The sequence below is a fragment of the Capricornis sumatraensis genome, chromosome 14 (genome assembly GCF_032405125.1).
Source record: "Capricornis sumatraensis isolate serow.1 chromosome 14, serow.2, whole genome shotgun sequence".
NCBI classification, from domain to species: domain Eukaryota; kingdom Metazoa; phylum Chordata; class Mammalia; order Artiodactyla; family Bovidae; genus Capricornis; species Capricornis sumatraensis.
This window is the reverse complement of record NC_091082.1, coordinates 56,943,920-56,957,125: the sequence shown is the minus strand read 5'-3', so window position 1 is coordinate 56,957,125 and position 13,206 is coordinate 56,943,920. Positions and strand designations below refer to the sequence as shown.

The window sequence follows — 13,206 nt, the reverse complement described above, 5'->3', positions numbered from 1 at the left end:
TGAGCACTCAAAAAAAACGAACAAAAGAGGATATAATTCTGTCTTCATCCCAAATTAGCCATGAGGAGTGCTAGCCAGGGATTGAGCCAGCAGGGCTTGCTGGCTGGTTTCAAAGTAAGGCGCTCTGTGATCACAAGTGTCAGTGACCTGCGTCACCCGGGGACTGGCAAGTGATGGTCAGCTGCAGCTCCCCCAGCCTGGACCCTGGACTGTGACGGGGTTCCAAGCAAGGACCAGAGCAGGGCTGGCTGCAGGAAATGAAAGAACCTAGCCCAGTGGGCAAGAAGAAGGAGACCACTGGTTCCAATGATAGCCTGCTTGTCCATGATCCATGCTCAGTCATCCAGGATTCCCAGGTGTGGGGTGGGTCCAGGGGCGTCAAGACTGGGGGTGCAATGGAGCCCCACAGCCTCTCTCACTCTCCTGCCAACAGATGTCAGCCATTGAGACCATGACGGAGAAGCTGGAGAGCTTTGCGGCCATGAAGGTGGACTCTGGCAGCTCCCTGCAGCCCCTCCCACACCACCCCTTCAACTTCCGGTCCCCACCCCCAACGCTCTCAGACCCCATCCTCAGGAAGGGCAAGGAGCGATACACGTGCAGGTGAGATGCAGTGAGCCCCTGGGGCAGCCCCAGAAAGGTGGCTGCAGGTGCCACAAGGGCCCATGAACCTGCACTTTCAGGAAAAAAGCTCAGTCTCAGCCAGGGCCCGGCATGGTAGCCGGTGGGCCGTTGTCCCCTTGAGGTCATTCCCTGAAAATATCCACATGTCCCCCACCAAGCTGTGCTCCAGTGAGCACGAGAAAATGCAGCCTTGGCCAGCAGGTTGGAATGTCCAAGCCGGAAGCTAAGGCTGCTGGTCCGTGTTTAACTCCGGCTCTGGGGGCGGTGGGAAGACCAGCACTAAGGAGAGATGGCCCATCCCGGCTGCACAGGCCTGTGCAGCCGGTGCTTTCCAGCTCAGCCCAGGCTGGGCTAGGGGCTGAGAAACTGCCTGGGGCAGGGGCACGGCCCTGAGCAGGCCAGCGTGGGCCAGCGCCAGCTGCCCAGTGGTGTGTGTCCAGCCTCTCTGTGACACTCAGCTGGGCCTCGAGGCCGAGGAAAAACTGAAATCCAGGGTGTGCAGTGGGTCACCTGCCCCCGGGTGTGGGAGAAACAGCACCAGAAGACACCTGGGTGCCAGCGTCTATGCCAAAGCGCCTGCCTGATGGATCCCTCCCCCACTGCCTCCCCCCAGGTACTGTGGCAAGATCTTTCCCCGGTCAGCAAACCTCACGAGACACCTGAGAACGCACACCGGGGAGCAGCCGTACAGGTAGGGGCCCGCTCAGTTGGGGTCGGGGAGGCAGGCTCCTGGCGGACCTCCCCTTCCCCTGCCATGGGATGGGCAGCGGGTGGGAGCAATGCTTGACCTTGCTCCAGATCACTCACTGGGTCACTCCATCCTGGCTGCTCAGCCCTCACGCACCCGAGGATATTGTAAAGGTCAGGCTTCTGGAAGGTTCCCGCCCACTGACCCCGGAGCGTGTCTGGGAGCAGCCCTTCCTCCTACCACTGGGTGTCAACTGGAGAGCAAAGCCAGGCCCAGGGGTGGTCTGTGTGGAGGGGGAGCCTCAGCGTCACCACCACCCAGCCCACCTCCACCCACCTCCCCACAGTCGCCAGCCATTGCTGACCTCAGCCTGGGCAGGGGACCAGGGTGAGCCCCTAAGGCAGGGTGGGCTGGCCTAAGAGAAGGAGGCCCACGCAAACTTGGATCTTCCCAAGCTGGGGGCATTCTGAGGATTCACCTAGGTGCCCCTACCTCGCTCCTCGGTGCCTTGTCCCCTCCCTACAGAATGTGGTCGCAAGTGCATGGGAGCTGTGAGAGCCTCTACATTTCATATTCACAACTGGTGGGGGCATCTCCCTGTTTCAAAGACTTGGAGCCTCGGGCTCAGAGACGCCCCTGACTTGCCAGGGTCCAAGCTCACGGCCACACTTGTTGACCATTCTGGCCTTTTCCCTTGGTGCCTAGGGCATTTGTGGGGCAAGAAAAGAGGTGAGGGTAACATCCTGGCTTTCGGGGACCCCAGCCAGGGCAGGGGCCGGGAGTCCCAGGGGATGGAGACCATGAGACAAATTGGGGGATGCTGGTCCCAATGCCAGGATGACATCCTGGGCTGTCTGGTGGACAGCGGCCATCTGGAGCAAAGGGTCTGGCATCGTTTTAAGTGGGCAGCGTCAGGTCGTGTAGTCCGGGCACACAGCTGGGAGTGACCCATGGGTCCAGGAGAGTGAGGGTGTATCTCCATCACTGGGCAGGGCAGCCACAGGGGCTTCTGCAGGCATCACAGCCCCCAGGCCCTGTCCCAGCCGAGTAAGCATCAGCTCAGGTCGCTCACCAGTCATCTGCTCAGTGCCCTCAGCTGGCCCCCAGCACGCAGCCCCCCACCCTGTTCCCCTCCAAAAGTGACTTACAACTTAACAAAGGCGGGCTTAGCCTGCTTCTCTCCCGGACAAGGAGCCGTGTGTGTTTCTGGAAGGAGAACCAACCCCTGGACAGAGTTGCATATAAGAGCCCCTGGGGGTTCAGGTCCATGTTTATAGAAGGATTTAATTATCATTGATTTCTTTTGCTCTTTCAATCTGTGAGTTTTGATGCGAGTAACAATAATTGCTTTGAAAGTTGGCATTGCAAATCCTGACTGTATCTAGCTCAAGGCAGCCCCACAATGAGGAGTTTGGGGCGTGGGCCTGTCTTGTGACATCACTGGGGCACCTGGCCTCACTTTGGGAATTGGAGCGGCTTCAGTTAGAGGAAGGAAAGTGCAAGTCCATCCACAGAAGGCCAGTGCTAGCACAGGCCAGGTCACCCCAGTGACACCAATGAAAACTGCCGCCGCCTGTCTGTACCCCACATGTGTGCACTGCGTGTGTGCCCACGGAGGCCTGGCTGGTGGGTGGGTGCCCCCACAAGTAAGAGAAAGACAGACAGCTTAGTGTGACACCCAGTAGGTACAACCCCTTAGTGTGACAGACCTCTGCCCGGCTGGGTCGGTGTCCTAGTTTAGAGATCTGTGATGAGGCTGGCAGATGAGGGGCAGTTGATGATGTTTTTTCAAGCTCCAGCACATAGGGCTTGTTGAGATGTGGGAAGGAGGGCGGCTGCTTCCTCTGTCCTGGAAGCCTGTCCAATGGTCCCTCCAGCACTGCCCAGAGGTGGGTGGGGAGTCTTGAGTCCCACTCTGGATGCACGTGGGCTGACCATGGGCTCCTGGCGGGACCTGGGACTCCGGCTCTAAGGATGCTCACCTCCCCCCATCTGCAGGTCATTTCGTCTGTGGCTCCCCATCCTGCTAACTGTGTTGAATCCATGTGCCCAGCAAGGTCCTGTTACCATTCCCATCAGGGTTCCGGGTGGCCCATACGTGTCTGTTCTTTGTTCATTTTATTGTTAAGCCTGGGTTACAAAGGGCTTCCCTGGTAGCTCAGCTGGTAAAGAATTTGCCTGCAATGCAGGAGACCCTGGTTCTATTCCTGGGTCAGGAAGATCTGCTGGAGAAGGGATAGGCTACCCACTCCAGTATTCTTGGGCTTCCCTGGTGGCTCAGATGGTAAAGAATCCACCTGTAATGTGGGAGACCTGGGTTCCATCCCTGGGTTGGGAAGATCCCCTGGAGGAGGGCATGGCAACCCACTCCAGTATTCTTGCCTGGAGAATCCATGAACAGAGGAGCCTGGTGGGCCACAGTCCATGGGATCACAAATAATCAGACAGGACTGAGCAACTAAGCACACAGCACAGGGTTACAAAAATCTCTTCTGTCTTTCCTTTCCAGGTTTTTACAGTTACCTAAAGCCTATCTCTCTCTGGTGGCTGGTGCGGCCCCACTAGGTCCCAGAGTGGACACAGCCACCACCACCTCCCCAGGGGCCATTTCACTCTCCCCGCCCGGTGCTGTGTCTTCGACGCCGCTGGCTTCCCCAGGGTGGGGACAGACGCGGTCACAGCAAGGTCCCCTGGCTGCCCGCTGCCTCGGCTGGCTGGTCTCTGCTCTCCCATTCCCGTTGGGGTGCGATGGTGTGCTATTTTATACAGCACGGCCATAAATTTCACTAGCCACTTGTCAGCTTATTTACGACGCAAATTCAGCTGCTCCGAGAGCCCTGCTCCCTCGTAGCCCTGGGTTCACCAGTCCCCTAAATTTCAGATGCACTTCTCTGGGCCATTTATTTAGATTAGAACCAGGAGAGGGTGAGATTCAGAACCCTGTGACCAAGTTGAATGTGTGGCTGCTCTCCCGGCCTCTCCCACCAGCAGAGGTTGGGGAGTGACAGTGCTCAGGCCCGTGACCGAGCTCCTCATTCAGTCCTGTTTCTCACTCAGCGGTCCCACTGCTCAGAGATACTGCACAGCCACTGCTGGGGCTCAGAGAGGGTCCTTGCTTTTCCAAAGATACAGAAAAGGAAGGCTGAGTGTGAGACATCCATGTAGACTGAGGCAACACCGCATGCAGCCTGTGGGAAGGCTATTGGGAGGGCTGGGGCCAGCTTGGCCTTGTACTTGCCCTACAGGCAAGCCTGGCAGCACTGGGGGGTGAAGGCTTCAGTGGGTTTGAGGGTGGGTTGAGGACAGAGTTAAGGAGCAGGTGCAGGCAGGGATGTAAAAGTCCTCTTTCCTGGACTATTGAGAGGGGGTCGCTGGGTCAGAGCACACCTGAGCATCTCTGCTCAGCCCAGCGGAAAGAGGGTTGAAGCCCTAGTCCCACTGCTCCGTCACCCCGGCTGACAAGGACAAGACAGCCACCCTCCTGATGCCGGCAACTGGGACAGAGGTCCAGGTCGAGGCTGCTAAACGTTACGCGACTATGGGAGGACCGAGGCCCCACATCCTAGAGGCTCCCGGGGGCCCAGTGGCAGCTCAGCTGGCCCATCAGGCCAGCCCCAGGGCCAAAGGGGTGGCTGGAAGGAGCTCGGGCAACTAGTGCGTGGATCACAGGCAGCTCTTAGCCCATCTGCTGTGGAGGCAGCCAGCATGAGTCTGGCCTCAGGCAGCATCTGGAAGCCTCCAGACTGAGTAAATGAAGCCCCAGAATCACATCAAGGGAGCAGTCTGGGCTCCTCCAAGCAGGGCCCGTCCCACAAGTATTATCCCCTGGGTGAAACTGTTAGTCATTCAGTGTGTCTGACTCTTTGTGATCACATGGACTGTAGCCCACCAAGCTCCTCTGTCCATGGGGATTCTCCAGGCAAAAATACTGGAGTGGGTTACCATTTCCTCCTCCAGAGGATCTTCCCAACCCAGGGATCAAAGCTAGGTCTCCCACGTTGCAGGCAGATTCTTTACCATCTGAACCACCGCTGAAGCCCTGCAGGTAGGGAGAAGCCCCCCACGAGTAGGAGTGGTAATTTGGGGGCTCTCACCCTCCCACCACAGAGAGCTGCCACCAGCTTTGAGCAGGAAAACTCAGCCCCGGGCCCCAGTGGCCAGCCTGGGGGTGTCAAGCTTCCTGTCTCAGGGACCCAGGAACATTGGGTTTGCCCAGACTCCCCAGGCAGGGCCATCTTCTGAATGTCAAGTGTCAGACCAGCACCTCCTAAGTGGGCAGGCAGCACTGGGGTGAGAGGCCAGGGCCCCGGAGTGTCCTCAGACACGTGCCCATCCACATGGCTGAGTGCTCGTGACCACCATACTGTGCTGGAGCATGGCCACCAGCCCTTGCAAGAATGGCAGGCTGTGTCCTCAGGACAGGTCCCCCGCACCTCCCAGCCACACCCTCTGAGCGGACTTAGTCTCCCAAGCCCTGCCCCGCCACACTGGCCACATGGCCTCTGCCTCCCAAGGGCCTGCCCGGCCAGTGCTCTGCCATGCTCGCCTCTCTGCTTGTCATTCCACGGGAGCCTGTTCCCAAAGCAGGGAAACAGCTGAGCTTAGGGATGGATAAGTCAGTGCTCCTGTGCCTCTGAGCCGCGGATGGGCATCCCTAGAGAAGTTCTGAGACTAGGAGCACACGAGCGCGCCCACCCACACATGTGCACACCTACCACACATGCACCCGTAAGCATGCACATATGGCCTCACATGTGTGTGTGAGCAGACTGACACACACACTTATGTGCGCCTGGAGACCCAGAGCCAGAGTCCCCCTGCCATGCCAGCTGGACGCGCTGGACGGGTGGGAGTGGCCGGCCAGTGGTGGTGGCCTGGACCCCTGGGACAGGAGGAGGCGGCCCTGTCTGCAGAGCTGTGTCGTGGGTCCTCAGTCCCCACGCCCCACCCTCTCTCTGGTTCTTGTTTCTTGCTGCCGGTGTTGCTTGGGCCCTCACTGTTGGTTCCCCTGTGATAACCTGGGACACCCTCCCTCCCTCCTCTGCCCTGCCCTGGGAGAAGCCCCACACCCACAGGGACCTTGCACATGCCGGCATCTCAGATTGCTCCTTGTGGCAACTCCGTGCTTTGCTCTGATAAACTTGGTGTCACGATACTCGGACAACCGAAGCATCCGAGGAAAGAGCGTCTTTTTTTCATTTCTCGAGTGCGCCATGCAGCCTGGCAGCAGCTGCCCCCGGGAAGGCACTAAGATAAACCCAGCACACAGGGCTGGGGGAACCTCCACCAAAGGGGTCCATGCACAGGAGGCCATCTGACGGGGCGAGGCTGAGAGCCGCCATCGCCCTGGGGCAGAGAAGGACACTAAGGAGGGCTGGTATGGCCCTGCAGCCTTGAGCTACTGCTAGTGGATTGGCAAGCTGAGTCCCCAAGGGGGATGGGTCTGCTTGAGGACCCATGAAGAGGAGGTGGGACCAGGCCAGAGTAGGGGTCTGTCTGCCAGGGAGGAAAGCTGCAGGCAGCCGGTCTGGGCTCCTTTCCGGAAAAGCTGCTGGGAGCATCTTTCCTGGTGCTTGGCCGCCCCCTTGAGGCCGCCGGGAGCACGCCACCCTCTGTTGTGGATCCTGCGCTCGGGGAACAGGACAGCAGAGATGGGGAGATGCCAGGAGACACCAGGGAGTCCCGGTGCTGCCCACCCCAGGGCACAAGCCCCAGAGAGTCCCCTCCACCATCTCAGGGCACAGTCCCACAGCATCCGCCGCCCAGAGTCAGAGATGGGGGGGACACCTGCTTCCAGGGACACTTGGCTGGGACTGCTCCCAGCTCTCCGCCGTGGTCCAGGGGCCTCAGGGAGGCCGTGTGGGCAGGGGCTCCGCTGAGGCGCCGTGTCTTCCAGGTGTAAGTACTGCGACCGCTCCTTCAGCATCTCCTCCAACCTCCAGCGGCACGTGCGGAACATCCACAACAAGGAGAAGCCCTTCAAGTGCCACCTGTGCAACCGCTGCTTCGGGCAGCAGACCAACCTGGACCGGCACCTGAAGAAGCACGAGCACGAGCACGCGCCAGGTGGGGGGCAGCGCAGAGGAGGGTGCGGGGGGCCAGGAGGATGGGGTGATGGGCGGGGCACGGGAGGGGAGGGCCTGGAGGATGGGGCGCAGGGAGGGGCGGGGAGCAGGGGGGGGGCCTGGAGGATGGGGTGATGGGCGGGGCGGGCCTAGAGGATGGGGCGCAGGGAGGGGCGGGGAGCAGGGAGCGGGGGCGGGGCCTGGAGGATGGGGCGCAGGGAGGGGCGGGGAGCAGGGAGGGGGGGGGCCTGGAGGATGGGGTGATGGGCGGGGCGGGCCTAGAGGATGGGGCGCAGGGAGGGGCGGGGAGCAGGGAGCGGGGGGGGGGGGGGGCGGGCCTGGAGGATGGGGTGACGGGCAGGGCACGGGAGAGGAGGGCCTGGAGGATGGGGCGCAGGGAGGGGCGGGGAGCAGGGAGCAGCAGGGGCCTGGAGGATGGGGTGACGGGCAGGGCACGGGAGAGGAGGGCCTGGAGGATGGGGCGCAGGGAGGGGCGGGGAGCAGGGAGCAGGGGGGGCCTGGAGGATGGGGTGACGGGCAGGGCACGGGAGAGGAGGGCCTGGAGGATGGGGCGCAGGGAGGGGCGGGGAGCAGGGAGCAGGGGGGGCCTGGAGGATGGGGTGATGGGTCAAGGTGGGGTGCTGGGAGCAGGGAGGGGGGCCTGGAGGATGGGGTGATGGGTCAAGGTGGGGTGCTGGGAGCAGGGAGGGGGGCCTGGAGGATGGGGTGATGGGTCAAGGTGGGGTGCTGGGAGCAGGGAGGGGTCCTGGAGGATGGGGTGATGGGTGGGGCAAGGTGCAGGGTAGGGAGAGGAGGGCTGAGGAGGGGGCAACACAGGCTAGCCCTAGGGGAAAGCCTGCAGTCACCCCTCAAGCCATCTTCATTCAGGGGAACCTTGTACCCTTGAGTTTCCCTAAGGGGGTGTTCCCTAAGAGTGCCCCGCATGTGCACTGCTTCAGCCACCTGTCCCCTCCTGCTGTGCCGCAGAGGGTGGGGTGCAGCCGAGGGGTACCCTCCTCTGATGCTTCCCCCTCCCCACAGTGAGCCAGCATGCGGGGGTCCTCACCAACCACCTGGGGACCAGCGCCTCCTCCCCCACCTCCGAGTCGGACAACCACGCACTTTTAGATGAAAAGGAAGACTCCTATTTCTCTGAAATCAGAAACTTTATTGCCAACAGTGAGATGAACCAAGCATCAACACGAACAGACAAACGGTAAGAAACACGTCCCAGGGTCCCAGGAAGGTCTGGACTCTGTATGGTTCCCTATATGGTCACGCCCACAGCAGGCCCCCACCACAGCACCAGAGACCCCAGGCCCACAGCAGAGGGCGAGGCCTGCAGGCTCTTCAGCTGGCACCCTGCCACCCACCAGCCACCCCGCCTCGGCTCTCTGCATCTGCAGAGAACAAGCGCCCCGGCCCGATGGCGGGTGTCACACGCTCGGTGCCACCAGCACACGGGCCTCAATGCACGTGCGGCCAAACGCCAGCCAGGTGAGGGCTCCTTTCATGACATCCACCATGCCTCTGGAACTCCAGGACAGGCTCATTTAATCTGACACTCGAACGGTTTCTAGCAAGAGTGCTACTCCTTTAAACACACACACAGGCAGGAAAATGGCAGAATTGGGATCCTAAGATGTAGAGGCTGTAACACATTCCCTTGATCCCAGGCCTCCGCGGCAGAGACTCAGAGATGCGGGACTCCTAGTGCTTAGGGACGCGCTCCCCTGCTTCTGCAGAGGAAATGAGGCCCAGAGGATTGGGTGTCTGGCTCTAACCCTTCTGTCCATGGGTGGGCTGCCAGCCCAGAGCCCAGTTCCCTCCCACCCAGGACACCCGGCTTCCCAGGGGCCTGTCTGCTCCCCCCGGCCGGCTGCATCTCCTTCACCCCTGGGGCCCCTGAGGCAGAGCAGGGGCACTGAGCAGAACTTCAGGATCCATGGGCGGGCACAGGGGCTTGGTGCCCAGGCTGTTTCTGGCTCTTCTGAGTCCTAAATCCATGCCCAGGAAGGTGATCCCATCTGGTGCCTGGGTGGGCTCAGAGGAGGGGACATGGGAGAGGCTGGCCGTGGGCTGCATTTCCCAGAGCCCCAGCCCTGCCAGGCACGAAAGACCTTGATATCGGAGAGCAGCCAACAAAGTGCCTGGGTCCGTCCCCAGCTCTGGTCGCATGTGATGGTCTAGTGGGAGCCCAGCCCTGCCATCTGCACCCAGAGTGGCGAGCTTCATTCTGGCAACACTCTGGGCTCCATCTGAGAGCTGTCCATGGTTCAAGTTCTGAGGTCTCCACCTTCAGAGTAAGTCATGGACCTGAGCATCCAGGAGCCAGGCCATGAGGCACATCCTGGCTGATACACGCTCCCCTGAGCTGTGGCCCCCTGTGCCCAGGGCAGAGCCAGATGGGGAGCTGACAAGGACAAGCCAGGGGCATCCTCCCTGGGGTAGATGGCCCCCCAACTCTGTCCCTGAGTGGCAGGCCCAGCTCTCAGCCATACGGAGGACACCCCAGGAGAGTCACCAGGAAAGATGGGGTGTCCCCAGAAGGAAGAGGGGCTGGCACCATCCTGACCCCACAGAGCAGCATTTCAGCCAGGGCCCCAGGGGTGGGGGTGGTAAGTGAGACTCAGACACCGGCCCCACACCCCTCAGAAAGCCCAGGGCAGAGCCAGCCCACAGACCAGGCCCTCTCCCCACTGGAGGTGCCCCCACATCATTGTCAGAAGTGGGACCGTGTTGATAGTTGACGTTTGTCAGCTAATCTACAGAAAGTGCTGGGATGCTGGCAGTTCTATTGGAGCCCAGTGTTAACACCACCCAGAACCAGTGACCTTCTCTTGACAGTCCATTATAACTCAGGAAGCCTGCCAGGCTTCCTGACCCCAGAAACCCCTGGGCCAAACCCTGCCCCCTCCCCAAATTCCTCTGTCAACATCCTGACCTCCAGCCCCTCAGAGTGACCTGATTTGGAAATAAGATCTTCTCAGGTGTAATTAGTTATGATGTCACTCTGAAATCAGGTGGCCTGTATCCGATAGGACAGGTGTCCTCAGAAAAGGGAGAAATTTGGGATTTCTCTAGTGGTCCAGTGGCTGGGAATCCACCTGCCAATGCAAGGGACGTGGGTTTGGTTCCTGGTCTAGGATGATCCCACATGCCTCAAGGCAACCGAGCCCGTGCACCACAGCTCCGGAAGCCTGCACACTCTAGAGCCTGTGCTCTGTAGAGAAGCCCTGCAGTGAGAAGCCCCACAATGCGAAGCCCACGCTCTGCAACCAGAGAGTAACCCCCACTCTCGGCGACTAGAGAAAGCCCAGGCAGCAGTGGAGACCCAGCATAGCCAAAAACAAATAGTCTTTTTTAGAAAAAGAAAATGAGGTGACCCCATGTGAAGGTGAAGCAGAGCGCATGATGTGTCTGCAAGCGGAGGGGCCCCAGGGATCACCAGCAAAGCACCAGAGTCCAGGGAAGGGGCTGGGAGGAGGCATCGGCCCCGAGACACCTGCATCTGGGGCATCTATAAGAGGCTGAGCCAGACTTATCTGTGTGTGCCTGGGAATCTCTGGAGGAGCAATGGGTCAACAGTGGCCTGCCGCGGGGTCAGGGGCACTGGCTACAACAGTCCAAGGAGCCCTGGCATGCTGGTATAGGTCTTTTTGAAGGAGGTTGCCATAGCCACTATTACCCCTACCGTAGTTTGGCCTCAGGCCAAACTACAAGGAGGGAACACAGACTCAACCATCAGCAGAAAATTGGATTAAAGACTTACTGAGCATGGCCTTGCCCACCAGAACAAGACCCAGTTTTCCCCACAGCCAGTCCCTCCCATCAGGAAGCTTCCACAAGCCTCTTATCCTCATCCATCAGAGGGCAGACAGAATGAAAACCACAGTCACAGAAAACTAACCAAACTGATCACATGGACCACAGCTTTGCCTAACTCAGTGGAACTATGAGCCATGCTGTGTAGGGCCACCCAAGACAGACGGGTCATGGTGGAGAGTTCTGACAAAACGTCCACTGGAGAAGGGACTGGCAAACCACTTCAGCATTATTGCCTTAGAACCCCATGAACAGCATGAAAAGGCAAAAAGATATGACACTGAAAGCTGAACTCCCCAGGTGGGTAGGTGCCCAATATGCTCCTGGAGAAGAGTGGAGAAACAACTCCAGAAAGAATGAAGAGACAACGCCAAAGCAAAAACAACACCCAATTGTGGATATGACTGGGGATGGAAGTAAAGTCAGATGCCATAAAGAACAATATTGCATAGGAACCTGGAATGTTAGGTCCATGAATCAAGGTAAATTGGAGTGGTCAAGCAGGAGATGGCAAGAGTGAACACCGACATTTTAGGAATCAGTGAACTCAAATGAATCAGAATGGGTGAATTTAATTTAGATGACCATTATATCTACTACTATGGGCAAGAATCCCTTAGAAGAAATGAAGTAGCCCTCATAGTCAACAAAAGAGTCCAAAATGCAGTGCTTGGGTGCAATCTTAAAAATGACAGAATGATCTCTGTTCATTTCCAAGGCAAACCATTCAATATTATAGTAATCCAAGTCTGTGCCCCAATCACTAATACTGAAGAAGCTGAAGTTGAACATTTCTATGATGACCTACAAGACCTTCTAGAACTAACACCAAGAAAAAGATGTCCTTCATAATAGGGGACTAGAATGCAAAAGTACGAAGTCAAGAGATACCTGGAGTAACAGGCAAGTTTGGCCTTGGAGTACAAAATGTAGCAGGGCAAAGGCTAACAGTTTTGCCAAGAGAACGCACTGGTCATAGCAAACACCCTCTTCTGACACATGACATCACCAGATGGTCAAACCAAAATCAGATTGATCATATTCTTTGTAGCCAAAGACGGAGAAGCTCTATACAGTCAGCAAAAACAAGATCAGGAGCTGACTGTGCCTCAGATCATGAACTCCTTATTGTCAAATTCAGACTTAAATTGAAGAACATAGGGAAAACGACTAGGGCCATTCAAGTATGACCTAAATCAAATCCTTTACGATTATACAGTGGAAGTGACAAATAGATTCAAGGGATGAGATCTGATAGACAGAGTGCCTGAAGAACTATGGACGGAGGTTTATGACATTGTACAGGAGGCAGTAATCAAAACCATCCCCAAGAAAAAGAAATGCAAAAAGCAAAAATCTGAGGCCTTACAAGTAGCTGAGAAAAGAAGAGAAGCTAAAGGCAAAGGAGAAAAGGAAAGATATATCCATCTGAATAGAGAGTTCCAGAGAATAGCAAGGAGAGATAAAAATGTGTTTTAAAGTGAACAATGCAAAGAAATAGAGGGAAACAATAGAATGGGAAAGACTAGAGATCACTTCAAGAAAATTAGAGATACCAAGGTAACATTTCATGCAAAGATAAGAACAATAAAAGACAGAAACAGTATGGACCTAACAGAAGCAGAAGATATTAAGAAGAGGTGGCAAGAGTACACAGAAGAACTATACAAAAAAAGATCTTAGTGACCCAGATAACCATGATGCTGTGATCACTCACCTAGAGCCAGACATCCTGGAATGTGAAGTCAAGTGGGCCTTAGGAAGCATTGCTACAAACAAAGTTAGTGGAGGTGATGGAATTCCAGTTCACCTATTTCAAGTCCTAAAAGATGATGCTGTTAAAGTGATGCACTCAATATGCCAGCAAATTTGGAAAACTCAGCAGTGGCCACAGAACTGTAAAAGGTAGGTTTTCATTCCAATCTCAAAGAAAGGCAATGAGAGAGAATGCTCAAACTACTGCACAATTGCACTCATCTCACACGCTAGCAAAGTAATGCTCAA

At 57.3% G+C, this 13,206-nt stretch overlaps 1 protein-coding gene across 1 annotated transcript in view; it reads left to right on the top strand.

The window, feature by feature from the left end:
• PRDM16 (PR/SET domain 16) overlaps window positions 1-13,206 on the top strand; it is a 229,019-nt gene that overhangs the window by 210,133 nt on the left and 5,680 nt on the right. Inside the window, exons 12-15 of the mRNA XM_068985749.1 lie at window positions 434-603; window positions 1,238-1,315; window positions 7,209-7,378; window positions 8,419-8,593. Of these exons, the coding sequence (XP_068841850.1) occupies window positions 434-603; window positions 1,238-1,315; window positions 7,209-7,378; window positions 8,419-8,593 (593 nt within the window). The remainder of the gene's footprint in view (window positions 1-433; window positions 604-1,237; window positions 1,316-7,208; window positions 7,379-8,418; window positions 8,594-13,206) is intronic.